This window comes from Canis lupus, chromosome 4 (genome assembly GCF_003254725.2).
Source record: "Canis lupus dingo isolate Sandy chromosome 4, ASM325472v2, whole genome shotgun sequence".
Classification (NCBI taxonomy): Eukaryota; Metazoa; Chordata; class Mammalia; order Carnivora; family Canidae; genus Canis; species Canis lupus.
Window position 1 is genome coordinate 15707341 of NC_064246.1, and position 25971 is coordinate 15733311.

General features: G+C 38.3%; 1 protein-coding gene across 2 annotated transcripts in view; it reads left to right on the top strand.

The window, feature by feature from the left end:
- Window positions 1-25971, top strand: part of REEP3 (receptor accessory protein 3) — a 97824-nt gene that overhangs the window by 63426 nt on the left and 8427 nt on the right. For both annotated transcript variants that reach the window (XM_049108976.1, XM_025434458.3), the window contains 4 exons: window positions 7247-7323; window positions 9880-10000; window positions 10172-10285; window positions 21576-21723. In XM_049108976.1, coding sequence (XP_048964933.1) covers window positions 7247-7323; window positions 9880-10000; window positions 10172-10285; window positions 21576-21723 — 460 coding nt within the window. The remainder of the gene's footprint in view (window positions 1-7246; window positions 7324-9879; window positions 10001-10171; window positions 10286-21575; window positions 21724-25971) is intronic.

Consider the following 25971-nt stretch of genomic DNA (forward strand, 5'->3'; position numbering starts at 1 on the left):
AACAAATTCACATGGATAGAACCATATTTGCCAAGGGATCAGAAAAATAATTTCAAGTAGTATTTCTCTGGCCCTGCCCAGTCTGCGATCTGAGAACATCGATCCTTCCTGTCCTCCAAATCCTTCTGAGAGCCCTCAGGTGTCTCCACCAGAATTTCTTACCATGGTAGTCCTCTTCTCCATTTTCAGATCCCTGTGGTGGGTTTACCATCACCACCAACCAGGGCATTAACCATACCACACAGGGCAGCCAATGGCACTGACACTGATACTTTCCTCATCCTGGAACCTTTGCCACTACAGCTTTGCTTTCTCAATCTCTGTGGAGATTAGAGTGTGACCTTTCATGTTAGGGTAGGCTAAGTACTATAATTATAGTATGTAGCAAAAATGCAACTGCTGAAGGAATATAGAAATGTATTTCTCTCTCATATAACAGTCCAGATTAGGTGTTCATTTTGGCAACAAATTCTCATGCCATCCTTCAAGAATGGGCTCTACCCATCTTCAACACATGGCTTCTAAGGTTGTCCTACTCCTTGTGCTCCCAGGCCACAGGCAGAGGGAAGAGCCTGGGGAAGATACACCCACTTCTCCAAAGCCTAAGCTCACGTCCTGCTGGGGAGAACTGGATGCATGGTCCCACCTGCCTGCAAAGGGGGGCTGAGAGGCACCAGCCCTGGCTGAGCCACTTCACAGCCACAATTCTGCTGTTAGGCCTCCTCGCAGATAGCAAGCTGTCACCTCCCATTTCTCTTTTGCTTCACTGTCCTCGACCTACCCCCTGGCAGCCTCGTAAGTCTAGCCTTCAGAACAGATGAGGCCATCCTTCATCACATAATCTGTAATCTCTCTACCCTGGGCTGCTCCTTTTCCATCCAGATGAACAGCTTGTCTAAACCTTCACTACTGTGCTCAAATCCACCCTCCTTCCCACTCGTACCCACCCTGAAAGGATGCCCTCCCTGCTCCTCTAGGGTACAGATAGAGGTCCCTGGCTCTGGTCCTCTTCCCAACACAGCCAGTCTTTTCTTTCATTTCATCCCAGAAGAGCATGCATCTCTGCTGCTTTCTTGAGCCCACTCTTCTTCCTAATCTAATTCTTGCCTTTCTTGTGTGGGATCTTGTTCCATTAAGTATCTCTTCTTTCTCTTCATTTGAATCTTCTTATCTTGCTAGTAAAATTTTTAGTCCTTGAGAATGTAAACGTGGTTTATTTTTGCTTCATGCTATTTTTTTTATTCCCCCTCTTTTTTTTTTTTTTTTCCTTTAAAACCAGATCCCCTGAAAGGCTAGTTTATGCTCACTCCTCCTGCTGTATCTCGTATCAAGTGTCTAGCTTCTTGCAATCCTTACAGAAGGAAGCACACTGAGGTGTGCACAGCTCATATTCATTCAGCAATTCATCAATATGTATTTATAGAGCTCTATCTTAGCCAAGCACAGGGAATTCAGCAGCAAACCACATAAAAGTCTTTGCCTTCTTAGAGTTTGCATTCTAGTAGGGACAGGCCAAAAAAAAAAAAAAAAAATGCATGTACTGAGGCCCTGAGGCAGGAGCATATATGCATATACAAGGGACAGTAAAAGGGCCAATGTGACTGGAGCAGAACGAGGCACCAAGGAGGAGCAGATGAGGCCAGAGAGGTAGTAGGTTCCAGATCCAGAGGGTCTTCTAGGCCCTAGTAAGAACTCTGATGGGAGCCATGAGAGGGGTTTGAGCAGAGGAATGACATGATTTGGCTTCTGTTTTAAGGAGAGACTTTGGCTGCCCTATGCAGAATAGACCCAAAAAAGCAGAGTGACCAGTTAGGATGCTGTCGGAAAAGGCAGATGGGAGAAGGTGGTCATCTGGGCTGGGGAAGTATCTGTGGAAGTGGTGAGAAAAGGCTTCCTTTCTGAGCAAATCAGAGACGTGGCAGGCTAGGTGGTGTTGGGACTTGTCATTCACCCTTCCAGTGGGATTTCTCCACCTTGCTTATGGCCCAGGAGTCTGATTCACACAGACTGCATCGCTTCTGGCTTCCCTTGGGTTTGGCCCGTGAGAGGCTTCTGCAGAAGATCAGAAGGCAGGATGAGCATGAGATCAGAGTATTGTCCTCCCAGCATCTTCCCTTCCTCCTCTGCCACCACGGGTTGACTAGACTGTCTGCCTGAGGCTACAGCTCTCCCCTGCTGCTGCCCTCTCCGGATTCCAGGAAACTTTGCCCTGCCCTCCCACCTTCCTTCACATCTAGGGGTAATGCAAGCTCCTACTGTTGCTAGCTCCAGGGTGCACCAGTATCCTTTTATTGAGCTTCCTGAACCTTGCCCACAACTTTATAAATAGTCCTTTTAGTAAGCTTTCCTCAGATTCTTGTGTTCTTGACTCACAGTGGAAGCTAGGACATGTAATGTAGTAAAAACAGCAGAACACTTTTTTTAAGTCACAGCTTTTTACTCATTTTTTTCCCCAGTAAAATGTTATATCTTTGAGGACAGAAGCTATCAGATTCATGTTTCTATTCTCATAACATAAAGTAAGTAGGGTTTGCTACACTTGTATCAGTGCATGTCAGATGTAATGATGCCACCTGAATCCTTAAGAATTGTCTAAATTACGTTTGATATAAAAGATTTATCAAAAGTAGGTGTAACCATCTTAGTGCTTATAGGTGTAAGCTTCACTTTGGATAATTCAGTTCCCTGGGACCAAAGAGCCTTTTAAGAAAAAGTTGGATACAGCTTTCTTATTACTTCCTGTTCTCCAGGAGATATCTAGACAATGGTTTGCTGACTCTGCCAATTGTTTCTGAACTAAAAAGATACTATACTATTTGTTTCCACTTTCCCAAGAACGTAAATTTTTAACAAAGAATAGTGATACCAGTAACTTTCCCCAGCAACTTAGAAGGTGGTTGTAATTTATTAAGGTTACCAGTTAATTACTAACTTATATTTGTATAACATTTTAAGAGTGATAATATATGGTTATATATATTCACAAGATTATCAGTGTGATTGTTTTTCTACCAATTTTCAGTTTTATTTTTGCATTTTGTTTACTGATATTTTCTGTTGATCTAAAGAATATTTTATCTATAATCTTCATATGTTTAATTATAATTTTGTGACTTTTTTTCCCCCTTTTTGACCTTGACTTCTTGTTATCTCCTTGGAGCAAAACCTTAAACATTAGGCTGTGTAGCCTTGAGGTATAGTTTTAATAAAAGCTTTGCTGAGTAATCATTTGGTATAAAATCCCAACCTAATCCATTAATAGAAAAAAGAAAGCAATATCTTTTCAAGGTTAACACTCTTTGTGGTTGCTCCCACGAATGGCACACACTCATTACATTCATTTAATTATTACTGCCTGCCTATTATAATTTAATGTTCCTATTTCTGATAAGAACAAACAAAAATCTTAAGAGATTATCAAGGAATTTATTCATTAAAGACAAATTCATATAGCATGGAGTTTTGCTTATATAAAATTGTTGTCAATACTCGAGGAAAATGTCCAGGAATACCCTCGTAATTGAATAATAGTTCGTTGTGTTTTAACTAAAATGTCAAAGCCTTCTTCTGTTACTTTTTTTTCTCCTTTTTAAATTTTTGACATTACTAAATTTTCTCACAACCTAAATAAATAAATATATAGGGGTTTTTAAAGAAGTAAATATTACATACTATAAAATACTTTTATTCTTTGGGCTTTAAAATGAATTTAATGACTGCATTTGGAAAGTGAATAAGCAGGACACCTGAGTGGCTCAGTGGTTGAGCAACTGCCTTTGGCTCAGGGTGTGATCCCAGGGTCCCAGGATCAAGTCCCTCATCGGGCTCTTTGTGTGGAGCCTGCTTCTCCTGCCTGTGTCTCTGCCTCTCTGTCATGAATAAATAAATCTTAAAAAAAAAAAAAGAAAGAAAGAAAGAAAGAAAGAAAGAAAGAAAGAAAGAAAGAAAGAAAGAAAAGAAAAGCAAAGCACATTACAGAAGCAAAAGTTGCTCTTGACATCTATGGGATGTGTAGTCGCTTTCATTCACTGGAGAACGAGTCATTCAGGGAGTATCACCAGTCACCACATATGTACCACCTCCCCTCCGCTCTTTTCACCAGTAAATTATGACTCCTTGTGGAGCTGTCATCCCTTTGGGAACTCACAGCCATAATAGTGGTGGGAAATAGTGAAATAATGAAAAGTAGCAAGCACTGACTTAAATTATTTTACCTTTCTTGAAAGTTTCCTGAACTTTCTGTGAAACAGACAGTTTAAGCCCCTGCTTTCCTGGGAAAGATGACAGTCGACACTCAGATCCCTGTGTTGAGTACCAGGAGAGGGACAGGGGACTTGACAGGACGGGTGTGTTCATAGAGAAGCTGCCTCGTTGGCTTTAGAGAGACTGTGCCTCCTCCTGCCATTTCTTAGCTCACTGGCCTTATGTTCCTTATTTATTTTGGCCCTTGGGAAAGTAGGAGTTTACTGTATTATTTGTTTTCAAACGCTGCCCAGGGAGCACTTGGGTTTCTTAGAGTCTCCTCCAGAATCCCACTGTGGGTGGAATGGGAAACCCAGTGGGAGCACTTTCCCTTGTGATTGTTTCACAGTTTTTCTCAGTAAGGGATTGTATGGTTTTCAAAAGTGTGATCACCTCTAAGATGCCTCCAAGCTGTGGAAAAGCTCATTATTCTGTTTGCAGCCTTTTCTTCATTTCTTTTTTGGGAGAGGCTTTTAGTCAATCAGGGTAAAAGCTAACCCCCTGAATACAGTGAGAGGTAAAAATGCTGAGTTAGGGTTTGGCTCTGGAAGGGCCCGGGTGAATCAACTCATGGAAGAGTATCACTTTCCTTCAAAAAGGGAGGGGTGGGAGAAAATATACATAGGATGTTAGCCCTGGAAGAAAATCCCCATATTTGGACAAAAGTTTGGAATTGGCAGCAGTGAGCAATTTAAGAGAACTCATGAAAAGTAGAAAACTAAAGACTACATTTGGGCTGTTTTGTTCTTTTTTAATTTGAGATAATCATTGTATATCAATTGCCTTGTATTTCAAATGTAGATAATATGCCCTATTATTTGCTTTGGGCAAATTTTTTAAGTTTTCAGGAGCCTATAAGTTAGAGTGAATTGGTATTATTTCTATTTCATAATACATTTCTTCAAAAATTATTTATGGGTATTTTTAATTGATTTATCCATGTAAAGAGAAAACCATAAAAACCACTTGAATTATAGTTTCTATTATCTATGGAATACCCAAACAAGCTTCTATATTAAAACTAAATAGTTAGGTCAATTTTCTGGCTATTTATAGAGACCTGAATTTTTTGTCATCTCATTGAAATGAGAACAAGGGAAGTAGTGGTTATTCTTGGATCTCACATTTAACAAATCCTCACAAATTTGTTCTCTGCATAGTATAATTGATTAATAGCACCAAATCCAGAGTCAGGCAGCCTGGATTCAAATTCTGGCTGTGACCTTGAGCAAGTCATTTTACCTCTCTGTGTTGCTGTTTCCTTATCAATAGTAGAAATAATTATGTTTCCTGCCTCGTAGTATTGTTGTGGAGAATATATGATTTAATATATGTGATGCACTGAGTACAGTCCCTAGCCCATACATAGTTGGTATGGTTTCATGTATTAGCTATTATTATAATATTGAGGAGAAGATTAGTGATGTTTATCCTTAATGCAAATCCAACCTTCTTGAGTGATAAGAGAGTCTGTGTACTCAGGTGAAACAGAAAGATATAGTTGGGAAAGTGAGTCCAAGACAAATTAATCAGGCAGCATTCTATGAAAAGGATTGATACAAAGGGACACTGGAGTCTCAGGAATTGGTTAGAGATGCTGTATTTCCAGGCACAAGGTAAAAATGTCCTGTACTACTGTCTCAGTCCATTCAGACTTCTGTAACAAAAGTACCATAGACCAGGTGGCTTATAAACAACAGAAATTTATTTCTCACTGTTTTGGAGGCTGGAAGTCCAAGATCAAAGCAGCTCTGGTGTCTGGTATGACCCACCTCTTGGTTCGTAGACGGCCATTTTCTCACCATGTTCCATGTGGTGGAAGGGATGAGAGATCTCTCTTTGAGAAGAATACTAACTCCATTAATGAGTTATAAGCTCCACCTTCATCACCTCATCACCTCCCAAAGGCCTCACCTCCTAATACACATTTGGGGTTAGGATTTCAACATACAAATTTGAGAGGGAGGGAGGAGGACATAAACATTCACTCTACTGCAATGGCCACTGTGGTGTCGGTAGGAGGACACGGAGCTTCAGGGGAAAAGAATACACTGGGGCACCTGAGTGGCTCAGTGTTTGAGCGTCTGCCTTTGGCTCAGGTCATGATCCTGGAGTCCTGGGATCGAGTCCCCCATTGGGTTCCCTGGAGGAGCCTGCTTCTCCCTCTGTTTATGTCTCTGCCTCTGTGTGTGTGTCTTTTGTGAATAAATAGATAAAATCTTTAAAAAAAAAAATACACTAACCAACTTTCAAACTGGGTGACCAGACTTATGGATATAACAAACCCAGGATCTTTCTTTGGTTCCTGAACAGTTTCTATATATTGAGAATTAAGGAATGAAATATTTAAAAGACTAATAAAGATTAAATATGGTCATATCATATTTTGCTGTTATTATATAATAAATAGCTAATTGTCATCATAAAGAAGCATGTAGATAAGAATAAGATTTTTTTTTTTAAGAATAAGATCTTTTTAAAGAACTTTCCTCCAGTTAAGAAAAATCTAGGGATCCCTGGGTGGCGCAGCGGTTTAGCATCTGCCCTTGGCCCAGGGTGCGATCCTGGAGACCCGGGATCGAATCCCACGTCGGGCTCCCGGTGCATGGAGTCTGCTTCTCCCTCTACTTGTGTCTCTGCCTCTCTCTCTCTCTCTCTCTCTCTCTCTGACTATCATAAATAAAAAAAATAAAATAAAATAAAAAAATAAAAGAAAAATCTATCCTCTTGTTCTGATTCTTTGATTCAGATTCCTAGACTATATTGTGTCAGGACTAAAGATTTGTTATTCTTTGATTCTCGTCTTGTATCCCAAGACTATTGATGTAGTGATGTGAGGAACTGAGACATAAACCTGTTGAGAATTAAACCATCACCTTCTGCATTTGATCCAACACACTGTATGTGTAGTGTTTTATATATGTATATAAAAATATATACATAATCATTCAGAGTTGCAAATAATCTTAGTCTGTTATTTCAGAAATATTTTTATTATTTCCAGGTCCGATGGATGATGTACTGGATTGTTTTTGCTCTCTATACTGTGATCGAAACAATAACAGATCAAACAGTTGCTTGGTAAGTCCTCGCCCTGAGAAAGGGCCAGACTATAGACTCCTTATCAGGTGTCCTGAGTTTTTATCCTGCTCTTGCTGCTAACCAGGTGAATTTGATCAAGTTACATAATTATCCAGTGTTTCATTTTCTTCATCTGGTTTCCCCATAAGAACATTCCTTTCTTCACTGGCCCCCCTCAGACAAAGGCAGCTCTTTCTTCTCCCCATGTGTCACACCCTGCCTACCTCCCACACAGGTCCCAGTATCTTAGAATAGAAAAATTTGGTTGTCATTATCCATTTTCCACTCGATGACTTCAGGCTATTTTTCTTTATCACTTCCTAAATGACTCCCCCTTTGAAGCCCACAGCATCTGGTTCTAGCTCTCCCTCCCCATCCTTAAAACTCAACTACAAACATTCAGACCGGATGACGTCAGCATCCACGTGGACGCCCACTCACCACCAGCTCCTTGGTTGCTCTGTTCCAAATAGCTGAGACAAAATTAAAGCATGTTTATATCCTCAAGGATTTAACATTTTACCAAGAAGTAATACCAAATGGAACAACCTGAATCTCCTTGTGCCATATTTCACTAGTGCGTTTCCACCTAAACCTTACCATTACTTGGAGAAGTCCTCCTTTTAAAATCTTTAAACTTCATACCTTGCCGGTATCCTAAACTGCCCTCGCTGCAGAAACCTTCAGCCTAAATTACCCCTTCTTTGCTGCTTTGCCTGGGTTCCCAAATGCAGCCCCCCAGAACATCAGCCAGCTGCTCATAGAGGTCTCAGTCTGAACCTCCCCCATTCCCTTTACTTGCTACTTCTGTGCCCTCCTGCATCTGTTTCAAATATTTGCTCTTCTCTCCTTAAACTGTCTTTCTGGCTTTGCTCTTCTCATCATACTCTCACAACACATTAGGTCACATTGGATTGCTAGAAAAAATAGAGGGGCCCTGGGTGGCTCAGTGGTTGAGCATCTGCCTTTGGCTCAGGTCATGATCCCAGAGTCCTGGGATGGAGTCCCACATCAGGCTCCCCACAGGGAGCCTGCTTCTCCCTCTGCCTATGTCTCTGCCTCTCTGTCTCTCACAAATAAATAAATAAAAATCTTAAAAAAAAAAAAAGTCATCAGACTTAAATGGTCTTAACAACTTGCTCTTATTTATGTACTTCTGTATGCCTGCACCCATCTTTGTCTTCTGATTTGAAACATAAACTGTCTTTCCTCTGTCTCAAAGCTCATTCATTTACCTGTGAAGTGTTTAGTGTAGAGTTGGGGGAGAGAGTTTCATGTTTGGTTTTACGTGGTAGAACAACATATTTCAAACCATGCTAGGTCTCCTAATGTTTCAAAGTTCTCTTTTTAAAGACCTCATTTTTTCCTGATTGCATATATACCATATATACATTATTAAAAAGCAAATGATGTTGAAAAAATTTATCCTGAACAGTGACAGTCCAGAATCCTCTGTAATCACACCGAGGCAACGACCCTTTGTTGCCTACACAGCAGTCATTCCTCACTGCCCGGTACCTGCTTGCCTCATCAGGAGAGCCCAGATTTGCTCAATTATTATGAATCTTAATTCCTGGCCCACAGGATGCTAGTCCCCTCTGGTATATTAGTTCACTTTTGCTGTGGCAACAAACAACCCCTTTCACCACAGTGGGTTAGAAAAACAAACATTTATTTCTTGCTCAAGTTATTTAAGAGCACAAGGTTGGCTGCAGCTTGGCAGTGTCACGTTTCAGGACCAAGACTGAAGAAGCAGCTGTTCTCATGGCAGAAAGCAAAAATTTAAAGCAAGAGGTTGAAGGTGTTAGGGTGAGAAAGTCAAAGGGCATTTAAAGTTTCTGCTTGCATGTGACATGTCAGACTCACGTGATGTTGGCCAAAGCAAGTCACGTGGCCGAACCCACAGTCATTGTCTAGGGAAGTGCACCTGCAGGGAGAGCACTGCAGAGTCACCGGGAAAGGGAAGGGGGAGATAACACTCATTCCCAGCCTAACACAATGGTAATTCCATTCCCCTTACAAGTGAACGACTGTCTGCCTGGTGTCACAGTTCTGGCCAAATGAGATTGGAAGGGAAGTGTTTGGGGGGTTCTGAGAAAGAGCAGATGTGTCCGTGGGGTAAGTTGGGCCCTTGGAGCACGTAAAGCAGAGTCTTGCTACATGGAGAGATGTCAGATACTGACATGACAGTTGGGCTCTGCAGAAGGGTGTACCTTGCCACCCTGCGTAGATGCTGTTAATGTTCTCTCGGGACTCCTCCCGTCTGTTGGCAGCTTGCCTGTGGTCTCTTTAATGGAAGAATCTTGTACTAGAAGTTGCTGAATCTCTGCGGGGATCAGGTCATTCTTTGGTTAACTAATCTATATTTAATGAAAGTAAGTCAATTCAAACATAGTTTTTTCCTTAATCACTGACTTTTACATGTGAAAACTTAACAGTGATTGAACTTTCTAATAAGCGTGTGTGTGTGTGTGTGTGTGTGTGTGTGTGTGTGTGTGTGAATTCCTCGTTGTAGTTGATTTTCACCAGCAGTTTTCTCAAACTTTTTCTTGTTAGGTTCCCCCTGTACTATGAGCTAAAGATTGCTTTTGTCGTATGGCTGCTCTCTCCCTATACCAAAGGAGCAAGTTTAATATATAGGAAATTCCTTCATCCACTTCTTTCTTCCAAGGAAAGGGTAAGACATGTAAATTATTTCTACAAATCATTTGTTAGAAATGTACATGATCACATGGTTTGTGCTATAAAACGAGTGAAACTGTCATATCATGGGGTAAATGTCCTGGTTTTTGCCTTCTTGTCACTACAGTCAAATAAAGTTTATATCTGTGAGTTTGTTTTTCCTCAGGAGATCGATGACTATATTGTACAAGCGAAGGAGCGGGGCTATGAGACGGTAGTAAACTTCGGACGGCAAGGTTTAGCTTTCGCAGCCACTGCTGCTGTCACTGCAGCAGTGAAGGTAACTATGTTTTTGTTTTTTTATCCAATGTCACATTAAACCAATGAACTAATCAGCAGGGTGGCTTTTTATTCCAGATCATTATAAAATTTTGGGAGAATTTTGCTTTCTGGTTATTTCTGTAATGCTGGAAAAAGCAAGTGGATAATTTAAAAAACATTTTAATGCATGTTTGTTATAACTACTCAGCATTTTGAAAGCCTTAATTGATCACAAAATGAGAGCTAGTTAATATATAAAGGCACACCTGACAATGTCATTTTGTCATAATCTTCCTACTTTATAACCTTAAATAAGGTTGAGTAAGTCACCTCTAGTAAAGATGACCATTCTTTCTTTCCCTGTCTCTGGTGTTTCTCTCTTTCTCTCTCTCGATGGCAATATCTTGGTAGGATTTCTGGCTTACTCCTGCACCCCTACTTCAACCAGTTTGAGGTAACATTATTCAAAATAAGGCATGAAAAAATTCTGTTCTTAAAACTTGAGATTTTACTTAGCCAATTACTAATGTCATGTGTTGTGTTTTGCAAGTGAAGTTATCAAATGTATGCCTTCTGTGAAAATTCGCATTATGGCTTTTGGATTTTTTTGCATGTAGTATTTAATGTGGTTTATTTTAAATACCATAGCATAATCAATTTGGGTGTGTAGTATATGGAAAGAAAACAGGCTTCAGATCCAGAAAACGCTGAGTGTGATTTTCTAAATAACTGTTGGTGATTTACTTAACCTCTGTGTTCACTGGTTGCTTCATGCATAAAATGGAAGTAATATACCTGTCTGTGAGAGCATATACAAAAGCACAGTGCTTGCCAAAATATAGTAAGAGTCCAATGAATATTAATATCACATGTCTCTCTCAAGTGAAAATTTGTGTTTGTTGCTATTAAGTTAAATTGAGATTAAATAGTATTCCAGCTTTTAAGTTAGGCTTTTTCAGCTTGATTATCTTTTTTTTTTTTTTTAAGATTTTTGTGTATTTATTCATGAGAGACACAAAGAGGGAGAGAGGCAGAGACACAGGCAGAGGGAGAATCAGGCTCCATATAGGGAGCCCGATGTGAGACTCGATCCTGGGTCTCTAGGATCACGCCCTGGGCCGAAGGCAGCACTAAACCGCTGAGCCACCCTGGCTGCCCTCAGCTTGGTCATCTTGAACCAAAATAACAATGCTATGGGAATAAATATTCTAATTAAGTGGCAATTCTCTATAATAGCAATGGTGAAGGGATATCAAATGGGGTTTCCAGAATGAGCCTTAATTTTTCAGAGTGATCTTTGGCTCAAATACAATTAATATGATCAACAAAATTAAAAATCAAAATTATATTAAAATTATATACCCAGAAGTGTTGCATTAAGTGGAAACTTATTAACTATGTAGCCCTGGCCTTATAAGATAACTATATTATTAATGATTATTAACTATCAACACTGTAGTGAAGTATAGTTTGCCGGTTAACTTGGCTTTTAAAGGCTCTTTTATTACTAAAGATATAAGCAAATACTAAAATAGCAGAATTTTCATCATATTGAAGGAGTGTTTTCCATTTTAAAAGAAGTTCACTTGCTTTTTATTTGTTGCTTAATGAAAATACATGCCTGATTTCCACATGGCTAAAAAAGAACATCCAAGAGATCTAATGTTCAACAACTAGGAATTCTACCAGGGGACCGCAGATGCAGTTCTATTTCCCAGAACTGAAGGACACGAATCTCTTGATTGAGGGGACCCACAAAGTACCCAGCACAATGAATGAAAGAACGACTGATTGTAAGCAAGGTCAATGGAATATTCCAGGACACCGAAGAGAAGGAAAAAAAATGTTAAGGATTCCAGAGATAAAAAGTATGTTACATTCAGATGATCAAGAATCAGAGTGGCAATTAAATTTCTAAATAGTAACAATAGAAGCTTGAAGACCAAAGAGTTGTACTATCCATTGATGCCATAATGATTTTCACCCTGAGACTCTGTAGCAGTTAAGTTCTTAGTCACATGTGAGCTTAGAATAAATCTTTTTGTTTTTTCCTTAAGGCATGCAAAATCATGAAATTGACTTCCTGTGTATTCTTTGTCAGGGTAGAAATGCTCTGCCAAAATTAGGAGATAATCCATGAAAAAGGAAACCCACAGGATCTAGGAGACAGGGTATCCAACACAGCAGGAAGGTGACAGGACTTCCCAGAATGAATGTGTATAATGCACAAGTGCAGAGTGCAACTGACCAGAATTGGATGTGATGGGTGCAAGTGCCAGGCCAGGTGTCATAGGGGATAGTAGGGGGGATAGGAGTTTCTAAGAGATTTAATCCTATGCAGGGATGATACTCAAACAGGTCAGCACATGCTATGACCAGTCAAGACACATTGTATGTCATGAAAAATATACTTGAGGCAATGTTAAGAACAGCATAAAATGACTAATCAGATGAGTATTAAAAAAAAAAACAGGATAATTGTTAGCTCTGGAAAATAAAAAGGAAAGAAAAGGAAATATAATAACAGAGCATGACTCGACCCAGCCGCAAACAACATTTACATAATTGTGAGAATACAGAACCACAGATTGAACAACTGGTTTTGCTCTATCAGGAAGGTGAAGGAAAGAGAGAAGGAAGTGGAAGAGAAAGAAAATCCCCACCTGCCAGATAGGAAAGCGGAAGGTTGAAAGTGGTGCCTGTAGGAGGATGGGCAGGAGAAGGGAACCAGGGAAAAAACAAGAAAGATTATTGCATTCTTTTGTTATAAAAGGTAGCTTTATTTGACTTCACAGATGAAGTACAGTTGACCCCTGAACAACAAGGGTTTCAACTTGTTAGGTCCAATTATATACCAATTTTTTTCAATAAATACAGTACTGCATAAAGATTTTCTCAGTAACATTTTCTTCTCTCTAAGCTTACTTTATTATAAGAGTACAGCATGTAATACATATAATATACAAAATACATGTTAATTAGCTATTATCAGTGAGATTCCCAGTCACCAGTAGACTATTGGTTAAATTTCAAGGGAGTCACACAGATTTTCTACTGTCTGGTGAGTTGGTGCCCCTAAACAGTTGTATAGGTCTTATATCCCTCCCAAGAAGATGCTTCCTGAATTTTACATATTTAAGAGACCCTTCAACATGATTCTATGCCAAAAAAAAAAAAAAAAACTAAAAATTAAATTGAAAAATTGCTTAGAAAATATGGACATTTTAGAACATTGTTTTGGGAGACATAGAAGCATACAAATCCCATTTTTCATCCTCACTTTTAACACTTAAATATATTTCTAGTCCCATACTCTGTGAGACACTTTCCATACTGTGACTATTTCATGGGATATTTATTATACTCGGACTAATGTTTACTACTTCCAAACCTTCCACGTGGGGAATCAGAAATCCCCACTGTATTATCTTATCTTCATTCTCTCCTCATTTATATTTATTTTATCCTTTGCTGTGATCAGTGTTTAGTACCCTGCATATTTGTTCAACATCTGTTTGTTTAGTGCCTGCTATTTGGCAGATGCCGGGCATGCAGCCGTGAACAAGACACAGTCCCTACTCTTCAGGCTCCTGTCTAGCTGAGTGTCTGTTCACTAACTGAAAATTGTATCTCTGGTTGCCAAGCGCTTTCCTCCAGCCTTCCATTATTAAAATAACCATTAACTCACAGAAATGCTTTCCTTCAGAAAGGCTATGAAAGCATTTCTTCCTTGTGATTCATTGTTTGTTTTTATCTATATATTTAGCATCATAAAACCACCTCCCCACTTCAAAGGCAGGAAATAGAGGACATAAGAATCATCTGAGTTACCACTGCACATCAGACACATGTCCCATTATGTCCCATAATTTGAATGCAGTTTGGAACTTTGCCTTCTCATTTGTGATGTGGAAGTCCTTTTGTTATCAAGATCACTGTGTGTGAGGTGGCCCTCGCCATTCTCAGCATGAACACAGTGAATGTGGCTTCAGCCATCCTGGATTTTATTCATTAGAAATAGTCATTAAATATGCTGAACATGGTATTCTGTTAACACTATCAAGTTGTACTGTGCCTATTTTCGTGTAAGTGAAATTAGTTTCATCTCTGGAGATGTCAAAGAAAGGCACTATGATGGAAGAAATCACTGAACCAGACACTTCATACTATGGAGTAAATTGAAACTGAAATAGGAAATAGGTCAAGTTTAAGGAGAAACTTCAGGAAAGCCAATAGTAGGGCTTGAGAATTAATTTAAGATTTTTACAACCTATAGTTTGTTAAAAATATCTTTCAGGCTAAAAATGATTGGACTCTTGGTGTGACCTTTAAAGATTGGTAATACCCCGGACTAGGGTTCCCAGGTTGAACCACCTGAGCATGTTAAAGATGAAAATAGGAATCTAATCAGAACATTTATTACACCGTAAAGCAATTTTCTGAAAATGTTACTCAGTTCTATGACCTCATTACCAGGCATCTGTTCACAAGGTCAGTGTACAAGTTTATTTTGGCTGAGCAAAGCATAAACATATGAAGGACCTTCAAGGATTTTGCTGAGGATGTTCAACATCCCATAGCTTTCACATGAGAAATGCAGGTGGCATTTGTACAGATGACCACCACTACTGCCAGATAAAGGACAGAAGAAAAGTATTGTTTGTCCTATTAACTGTCTCTGAATTTTCTCTGGCAGCCTTTTCTTGGTGAACTCCTTAGTAGATACTATTTTTTTAAAAAATCAATTATCACAGAAATTAGAACCTTATAGGTAAAATTGCTAAAATTGAATAGACTTTAAATGACGATGATTAGGTCGAAATCCTGACATCTTGCTGTCTGCTTTAATGGCTTTCTGTTTGTGAAAGGATTTAAGGATATTCAGCTGCTTTGTAGCAACCATTTAAAAAGAGAACATTTGTCCAGACAATGGAAAGAAGGGTCATACTATTTTCCCTACAATCTCAGGAAGCAGAATATTATAATGAATATTTAATTTACTAATAGTTGAGTTATCTGCATTTTCTAGTCTGATACTGCCCTAATTAGTCATGAGATTTTGGGTGGACCATCTGTACTGATCTAAGTATTAATTTTCTTACCTATAAATCAAAGAGGTGAAACCTGACTTCTGATACCTCTTATAGCTCTAAAACAGTGGTTGGTCCTCACTGGGAGGGGCTTTTGCCCCCAAAGGAACATTTGGCAACATCTGGAGACTTTTCCGGTCGTTAAGAGCTGACAGTGAAGGGTGCTGCTATTTGTGTCCAGGGTTAGAAGTCAGGACTGCTGGGTAATATCGTATGAGCCACAACAAACAATTATCCAGCCCAAAACAGCAATAGTGCTGAGACCAAGAAAGCCTGCTCTAAAAGTATGAGTCAGAAAAAGCTAAAAGGATATATGAATGTGTATATAGATAGTTTTGGTGGTGGGTTACAAGTAATTTTATTTCCTTCTGTTACAAATGCCCTTTGATAAATATGTATTACTTTAATCTTAAAACCACTAAAATATATTATTCACTTAATACAGATGCACTCAATCCATTGTAGGCCTAATTAGATTAATGCTCAAATGTCCTTAGGGGAAAGGGAGATTTCCCTAACAACTTGGAACTAACCTTATCTGCATTTTAATGTAATATGTCAAAGAACAAGAAACAGAGCTTAATGGCTATTCATTATTAAACAGCATGGTAAGAACTTTTCTGTAGAAGATTGTAAGATTCTGTTTTTAAATTCCTTTTTTATGATTTATTTTTATTTAAGAGAGAGAGAGATGCTAGTTGAGGGGGGGCAGGGTGGGAGGACAGAGGGAGAGGGAGAATCTCAAGTAGACTCCCCACTGAGCACAGAGCTGTGACTTGGCGCTCAGTGCCAGAATCCTGAGATCATGACCTGAGCCAAAATCAACAGTCAGAGGCTTAATGGACTGAGCCACCTAAATGCCCCTGTTTTAAAATTCTTAATTAAAAATATGAAGAGAATAGGCTTAAAGTTTTGGGTTGTTTCTTTTCTTAAGATTTTATTTAAGAGAGAGCACGCAAGCAGGGGGAGGAGGAAGTAGGCTCCCCGCTGAGCAGGGAGCCCAAGGCGGGGCTCAATACCAGGACCCCAGGATTGGGACCTGAGCTGAAGGCAGACGCTTAACCAACTGAGCCACCCAGGCAACCCAACTGAAAGTTTTATACTAAGGTGCTGATAAGCATAGTAAATTCCCCTTATTTTGTGTTAACAACAAAATATAGTTTTAACATAATGTTTAAGCAGGAAACACAGTATTTAAACAAAGGCAGAATTCTAATTAATTAATTTAAAAGGACAGAATTATTTGGGAGTAACAGAGTTAGAATTAGTCATACATGCAAGGTGCCCCTTCTCAGCTGAAGAATCTTTCCCAAAGCATGAATGTGTTACATTTGAACCCAAGGCCCCACCCTACAAGTGCTCCCATTTTAAATGGATGTTCTGGGTCTCTCCAAAATCAAACCCTGAGAACTTAACTTGAGTTACCTAAAGGGTTTAGAAAACTCCTGCTGGAGAGGATCAGTTTTGTTTTGTTTTCTTAAGATTTTACTTTTTTATTCATGAGAGACAGAGAGAGAGAGAGAGAGACCGAGACACAGGCAGAGGGAGAAGCAGGCCCCATCCAGGGAGCCTGACGGGGGACTCAATCTTGGGTCTGCAGGATCACACCCTGGGCTAAAGTTGGCACTAAACCGCTGAGCCACCAGGCCTGCCCTAAGATCAGTTTTAATGTAAAATATTCTGCAAAATTCTTCTTAATTACTTTGATTTTGTGTTCTCATCATATCTCTCTTTCTCTTCGATTTTTAGGATCAATTTGAACATAAGCAGTGTACATACAATTCTGTAGAGAATGGGATCTAAAATCTGGGATATTGACTTGCCTTATAAACAGGAACTTCTTCTTTATTGATTAATGACCAAAAGTGCTATTTCCATATGTCTTTTCCCCCTCTAACTAGAACCTTTCTGCATTTTTTCATATAATTTTGGCTTAATACTATATAAACCAAATAGGAGAAAATCAATAAAGCATTATTAATTTAAACAAAACCTCAATGCTTTCTAGAATTGTTACTGACAAGTGACTATAATGCCCTATTTGTGCCCTCAAAATAGAGAAACAGTGTTTCTTTTCGTGATGGGAGTAAGGAATTGGATACAGGGAAAATGAGCAGAAAATAGATCAGAAATTCTTACAGTGAACACATTACAATTAAAACTTCATTGTAAAAATAGAAAAATGTTCATTTGGATAGTTGTAGCCAGGCATTGGAGGAAACAAAAGGAAATCAGGATCCTATCCAGTTTATAATAAACAGTATTCAAATCTAAAAAAACAAAAACTTCACTATACCATCTATCTATGACTTATCTAATTTTGTAATATTGAAGAAATTGTTGAAAAAAGGAATAAAATCACCCATCCCATCTGCCTCAACATCATATTGTTTTCATTTTTGCATATATCCCCTATCTGCTTAAACCATACTCATACCTGCAACCATGTTATGGATATGATTTAGAATTCTGAGGTTGGAAGGGAAAGGTTTTCACTTAACATTTTATTTTAAACATAATTTCTTTGTTAATGGACTTTTTATGCTGAAGTTATAAAAATTGGAAGGAATAGGTCTGCCTTTAAGTGATTATTTTATAATTACATTTCTTTAAAGTGGTCACATTGGCCACTTTAAAGTGGTTACAGACTTATAATTTATGTAATGTTTTTGAAGTTCGCAATACTGAATTAATTCTCTCTTCCCACATTAGTTCTGTTCTGGGCCCATAAGAAAATATACAGTGGAAAACCCAATTATTTGAGGCAGTAATGGCTGTTGAAGTCTTGGGAGTCCTCAGAGTGTCCACAGCCCCCTTTTGCTTCTGCCTGCTTCTGCCTCCTTTAAGCCTTGAGGATATTGATGATACTTGGGGCTATAAGGTTGGTTACCCAAGAGCTCCATTAAAATCCAGACACCTGTATTAAAGTCAACCTGAGGGATGCCTGGTCGGCTCAGCGGTTGAGCATCTGCCTTCGGCTCTGGGCATGATCCCAGGATTCAGGATCGAGTCCCGCATTGGGCTCCCTGTGAGGAGCCTGCTTCACCCTCTGCCTATGTCTTTGCCTCTCTCTCTCTCTCTATGTCTCTCATGAATAAATAAATCTTAAAAATATATAATAAAATAAAAAAATAAAGTCAACCTGAAGCAAACCCCTAGTGGATGGTATCATCTACCTGTGTGAGCCCATGACCATACCTGCAGTTCACTGCCAAACCTCTGCTTATATAGTTACAGTAAAACACACTGCTGTCTATGGAGAACTCTCTAGCAGTCAAGAGCAATGAAAAAGAAGAGGCATAAAGAGAATATTTTGCCTACTTATTACATGCTCGCTATCCGTATCATACCAATACACTAGGAGAATAGAAGAAGCCTAAAATTAGTCAATCTCCTTTAGTTTCTGAAAATCCTCCCCTGGAGACAAGATATACACAGCACAACAATAGAACTAACAATAATGTATGAGTTTATTTGTGAGGTATGCTCTAAGTAATTCGTGAATTATGCTCATTAAAGATACCAAAGTTTGTAGATGATATAATGCTAGATTGATTGAGTGGCAGTTTGGCTAATTTGCATTTTGAGATGTTCTTTCTTGAGTGGGAGGGTTTGGCAGTTACAGCCCACCTCAGAAATTGCACCTGAGTCAGGTATCGGGTATACACATGTGTGTATGCCAGTTATCATCTGTTTGGCAGTAGGTAAAAAGTCAAGAAATACCAAGTTGGGATAAAGAGAATTCTGAGAAAACAAAGAGTCTGTTTCAGATGTGCACTGGTCACTTCCTTCTAGTGCATGTCTGATGTCTTCTGTCCCCAATATCTTTAAAATGATACCTGATAAAGAGGAAGAAAGTATAATGGATTAAACCATGGCAAGAATGTTTAAAGATGTGTGGAACCCAATTATTTTTTATTGTGAATATAGACCCTTTAATTTAACAATTTCTTTTCACAATTTAAAAAATGTGGTAGAGACCCTAAGTGGGGCATAGAAATGGCATTTGGTTTTGACATAATCTAATATCACTGACCCAGAGTGGCAGAATCAAGATCTTTTTTCAGGGGATCCCTGGGTGGCGCAGCGGTTTAGCGCCTGCCTTTGGCCCAGGGCGCGATCCTGGAGACCCGGGATCGAATCCCACGTCGGGCTCCCAGTGCATGGAGCCTGCTTCTCCCTCTGCCTCTGTCTCTGTCTCTCTCTCTCTCTGTATGACTATCATAAATAAATAAAAGTTAAAAAAATAAAAAATAATTTAAAAAAAAAAGATCTTTTTTCAGTGTAAAATACAATAGTATCCAAATGTTTACAGTGCCTCAGGCTTTGAAATCTAGAAATTTAGAGATGCACCATTAGGGATGAGTTTCTACAGTAAATTCTAACAGGAGGCAATCATAAATTCATATATGTGTGAAGAAATAATAAGAGTAAAAAACCTTTAAAAGAATATTTTTGAAATAGCTATAAATAAGAAATGAATCATCTGTATGCTATGGAAATTTTCAAAGTGGTTAAATTTAGAAATTATTTTTTCCTTTTATATTTAGGGGGAAATGTAGTTAGATCTGTAAAGTTCAGAAATGTCTCTTTCAGAGCTGGTCAGTGATGAAAATTCTTGAACTTTCTGCAGTGATGGAAATGTTCTGTATCTGTGCCATCTAGTACAGTAGCCACTAGCCACATGTGGCCCTTGAGCATTTGAAATATGCAATTGAGGAAATAAATTTTTAATTTTAGGTAATTTTTGTTAATTTAAATTTAAATACCCACATGTGCCCAATGTCTATCATATTGTTAAGGCTTTAAAATGACTTAAAGTCAGGGGCTCCTGGGTTGCTCAGCCAGTTAGGTGTCTGCCTACCTTCAGCTCAGGTCATGATGTCTGGGTCCTGGGATCAGCTAGCATTGGGCTCCCTGCTTAGCAGGGAGACTGCTTCACCTTCTTCCTCTTCCCTTTCCTCTGATCATTCTGTCTCTTTCTCTCAAATAAATAAATAAAATCTTAAAAATAAATAAATAAAATTACTTTTAAAGTCAGACTTCATAGTAGTAGATATGCCTTGCCAGATAGTGAAATAATTAACCCTAATTAACCCAATATCATTTTGTGTCCAAAATTCTTTATATATATATATATTTTATATATATAAAAGAATATATATATTCTTTATATATTTTATATATATAAAAGAATTATATATATATAATTCTTTATATATATATATAAATATATATATATATATATATTTTTTTTTTTTTTTTTTTTTTTTACCTCGTACTAAGTAGAGTCATACCATGTCTGACTTAGCTTATCTTTAAAACAGTATACCTTTAGGGTGCCTGAATGGTTCAGTCAGTTAAGCTATGGGCTCTTGGTTTTAGCTCAGGTGATGATCTCCAGGTTGTGAGATTAAGCCCCACATCTGGCTCTGAGCTCAGCAGGGAGTCTACTTGAGATTCCTCCCCCATCCCTCTACTCCTCCCCCCCCCATGCATGCATGTTTTCTCTCTCTCTCTCTCTCTCTCTCTCTCAAAATAAAATCTAAAAAAATATGTATCTTTTAACTTTAAATAGTTTTTCTGGGGGCATCTGGGTGGCTCAGTTGGTTAAGCGTCTGCCTTTGGTCATGATCTCAGGGTTCTTGGATCCAGCCCCACATGTGCTTTCTGCTCAGCAGAGAGGCTTCTTCTCCCTCTCCCTCTGCCTGCCACTCCTCCTGCTTGTGCTCTCTCTCTCTCTCTGTCAAATAGGTAAAATATTTTTAAAAAAAAAAAAAATGTTCTCCTAAATCATAAGCTCCAAAGTGCCAGTTTTAGGAGAGAGCAAAGTAACGGATGCTGTCTACTCAGAGGGGGTAAGCTCATCATACTTTTTTTTTTCTTTTTTTTTTTTTTTTTTACATTTAAAACAAATTACAAAGCTGAAATGTTTGGGAGTGCAATGTACTGATGTCTACAGCTTTCTTTGAAATGCATTTTTAAAATGGGTTGATGGGTGTATAAATGGTAGATATGTGGTAAAGAAAATATAGCAAACTATAAACAATCTAGGGCTGTTCACTCCAGCTAGGGCTGTTCACTTTCAACTTTTCTGAAAGTTTCATAATAAAATCAGTAACCCTTATGATAAAATGTTGGGAGAAATATAAATGTAAGCATATGAAATATTTTAAAGTGTGTTTTTTTTCTTGGATCTATCACCTCTCTGTTAAATAGAGCCAAGGAGCAATAACTGAACGTTTACGAAGTTTTAGTATGCATGATCTAACAGCTATCCAAGGCGATGAGCCTGTGGGCCAAAGACCATACCAAGCTCTACAAGAAACAAAAAAGAAAAGTAAATCAGTCTCCGGTGAATCAGCAGGTGTGCTTGTTTGTTTTAATATATTTTTCTTTCACAATTAGAACTTGTGGGTCCAGGCGGATATTAAATAATACATGGTAACTTTCTGAATTTGAGTAGACAAAATTTACTTTTAAGCTTATGTTTGTGAATTTACACTTAACTGTAGTTCTTGTTCTCTAAATTTTCTCTTAATAAAGTTGGTGCTTGCCTTTGTTGACTCTAGAGATAATCTAACTAAGACAGTAACAGTAGCCTCTTGTGCTGCCATGAATTTTTAGAAGCCTTAGGTGTGGTTACTACCAGCCTCCTAGCCACCAGCGCCAGTTCTCACCTGTGATCAGTACTCTTTATATTCAAACTGTGTAGTGACATCTAAGAATTTTTATAGTTAAACACTCTTTACTATAAATGCCGTACAAATAAGGATATTGACTCACAAGATAAAAAGTTCTAAGGAGGTGACAAGGGATGACTCAGTTTGTAAATAGGATTACTACAATGGGAAATATGTTGAAATGAAATATTCTAATTCAAGAACTAACTTGTCAGTATTTCTAATATAAATTAGGAACATGGCATAGTTGATATGTACTAAAACTTTAATAAATTATGCTGATTTTAGAAATATACACATAAATAAAAAGACACAGGGATCCCTGGGTGGCGCAGCGGTTTGGCGCCTGCCTTTGGCCCAGGGCGCGATCCTGGAGACCCGGGATCGAATCCCACATCGGGCTCCCGGTGCATGGAGCCTGCTTCTCCCTCTGCCTGTGTCTCTGCCTCTCTCTCTCTCTCTCACTGTGTGCTTATCATAAATAAATAAAAATTAAAAAAAAAAAAAACACAGCTCCTTAGTCATTTTATCACAGGTAAGAAAGTTTTAGTTCAAAGTTCAGCTGAAAATTACGATCTTCACGACATTTCTTATTAGTATATTTTGAAGTCCATAAGGTACAAGGCTATTTGTTTGCTTTTTTTTTAAGTAGTTTTCTTTTGAGGGGGTTAAAAATCATCCTTTATATTGAAAGCAATTTGGGAAATAAAATAACAGTCCTTCCTGTAGAGAAAAAACCGTGAACTTTCTTCTGAGTTCTCTCTAGAATGAATAACTTTACAAAGTGGATGGCTGTTACCTAAGAGATCATAAGAATTGGCCATGGATTAAGGTAGTAATATCTGTAAGAATGAGAACCATTGAACTTTGAACTATTATTCTGGAGACCCGGGATCAAGGCCCAATTGGGCTCCCTGAATGGAGCCTGCTTCTCCCTCTGCCTATGTCTCTGCCTCTCTCTCTGCATGTCTCTCATGAATAAATAAATAAAAATCTTTTTTAAAAAAGAGAAAGAATTTTAGGGCATGAAATTAAAATAATTTAAGATTAGAGAGATATGAAATAAGTAGTAGTATAAGAAAGGGACTTGTTCAGTTATGAAATTAAAATTTTAATATGCATTACTTTGCCCAAGTTCCAAATTTCCTACAGAATGGTATATATTCTGAGCTCTTTTTCCCTAAGGAAGAAATTTAACAAAAATATTATCTCTTGAAAATATTTTTTAAAAGTAGTGAGAGCCCAGGACAGGAATAGATGAAGAGAAGATAATAATAGTCTATATAAACACAAGTCCAGACATACATGGAAATTTATCAAATGAAGATGGTGGCCTTTCAGGTGGGTGGGAGAAAGGCAGATAAATAAGCAGTGTCAGAATAATTGCTAGACTTAGAATATGGGGTAGGGAATGAAGTTATACCTCTACCTTAAGCCTTTCATCAACATACTTAAAAGATTAAGACCTAAACTATAATATAGTGGGACATTCCTGAGTATATATTTATATCCTTAGGATATGCCAGACTTCTTAAGCATGACATCAAAATCAGAAGACATAAGGGAAAAACTTGAGAGATGTTTCTATATAAAAAAAATGTATAACATATAAGGGAAAAATATTCCACACCATTAAAAACAAACTAGAAGAAATATTCTCATCCGATATAGGCAAAGGGTTTGGTATAAAAAAAAAATGTATAACATATAAGGGAAAAATATTCCACACCATAAAAACAAACTAGAAAAAATATTCTCATCCGATATAGGCAAAGGGTTTGGATTTTAACCACACAAAGGATTCTTACAAGCCAATTATTGTTAATTCTACCAAAGAATACAGCTGATCAATTAATACATGAAAAAGATACTCAGCCTCACAGTCAAAGAAACAGTAAATTGAAATGATAGTAATAGTAATTTTTGCTCACCAGATTGGCAAAAAGATTTTTTTAATTAGCAGTATTCTGGTGGTAACTTTTCCAGTTACCTGTTTCTGTGTAACAGAGTACAAACAGTGGCCTTAAAAAAGTCACAGTTCAAAAAAAAAAAAAAAAAAAAAGTCACACTTCATTTATTTTGCCCATGAATCTGGGAGTGACCGCGCTCAGGAAAGTAGTTCTTGCTCAGGGCCTTAATGCAGCCACAGGGAAACAGCACCTAGGGATGGAGTCATATTGTCAAAGGCTTCTTCACTCATATGTCTGATGTGTTCACTGTAAAGAGTCACACAGCTGACGGTTCAAACAGTTGGGGCTTCTCTGGCCTTACCTGGTGGCTAAAAGCTCTTCGAGCCAGTGCTCCAAGAAAAGTGGCAGAAATCATGCAACATCCCTTCTGTCTTAAGGCAATTTGTTGAGACACATATCTACAAACATCCTTAAGATTTAAGGGAAGAGGAGGGGCACCTAGCTAGCTTAATTGGTGGAGCATGCAGCTTTTGGTCTCAGGATCATGAGTTCAGGCCCCATATGGGGTTAGAGATTACCTTTTAAAAAATGTAAGAAGGGGATCCCAGGTTTGGTGCCTGCCTTTGCCCAGGGCATGATCCTGGAGTCCCGGGATCGAGTCCCATGTCGGGCTCCCGTCATGGAGCCTGCTTCTCACTCCTCCGGTGTCTCTGCCTCTCTCTCTCTCTTTCTCTCTCTCTCTCTCATAAATAAATAAATAAATCTTTAAAAAGAAAATAAAATAATGTAAAAAAATGTATTTAAGGGAAAAGGAGAAAAGTGTCAGAATTTGTGACTATGTTTTTAAATCACCACAGCAAGCTTGTTGGGAGACAAACATTCTCATATTCTATTTATGAGATTTCAGTGGAATAATTCTTTTTGATGACAATCTGGAAGTAATTATCAAAATTTATGCCTTTTAATTCAGTAAGAAACTTCCAGGTCTATGTCATAAAGAAATAATCAGACAAATATTCAAAGATATATGTACAAAAAAGTTCATCTCGTTGTTGATAGTTACAAAATACTGGAACAAACCAAATGCCTAAGAGAAATGGTTAACCAGGAGCATGGTGTATTAGCCATGAAAATTTATACTATCTACTTTCAAAATTCCTCAAGAAAAAATAGTAAGTTTTTCAGTGAGGTAATTGCATCCACATTGCAAAATCTGTTTATTGGTTCATGTGATCAATACATTTACCTTAGATGCTCTGCTTGTTCACAAGCAACTCAAATATCTGGAAATTTGAATCTTATTTGAAAACTCATCATGGCCTGCTCTGAGTGGTTTGAGGTTAAGTAGTCAAGAGAAGTCCTGCTTTGATGAAGTTACGTATTTTTTAAAGATTTTATTTATTTGAGAGAGCCTGCACACAAGTGGGGGGAGGGGCAGAAGGAGAGGGAGAAACAGACTCACCTCTGAGCAGAGAACCCCACACAGGCTGCATCCCAGGACCCTGAGATCATGACCTGAGCCAGAGATAGACACTTAACTAACTGAGCCACCCAGGCATCCCTTGATGAAGTTATTAAATCTGCTTGTTGTCACTGTGGCAAAAAGAGCTCCCTCCAAATGCTTCATTGTTAGAAAATGGATGCCTTGAACATGATGTTCACCTCCTTTGAAAGAACACCACATTGTGATAAGTGGGAATATTTTTTCTGCAAAGACGTTGCTGCTCCCTTATGAGTTAAAAGTGGCCCAATATTCAGTTTCAATAGTAGTACATAAAGAAATAAAGCACACATTTTTTGTTGTTGTAGGTGCTTTTTATGTATTTATTTAATCCTTAAGATGACTCCATGGGTTAAGTATTTCATCCTTATTTTTTATTTTTATTTTTTTAAAGGTTTTATATATTTATTCATGAGAGAGAGAGAGGCAGAGACACATGCAGAGGGAGAAGCAAGCTCCATGCAGGGAGCCTGATGTGGGACTCAATCCCGGGACTCCAGGATCACGCCCTGGACCAAAGG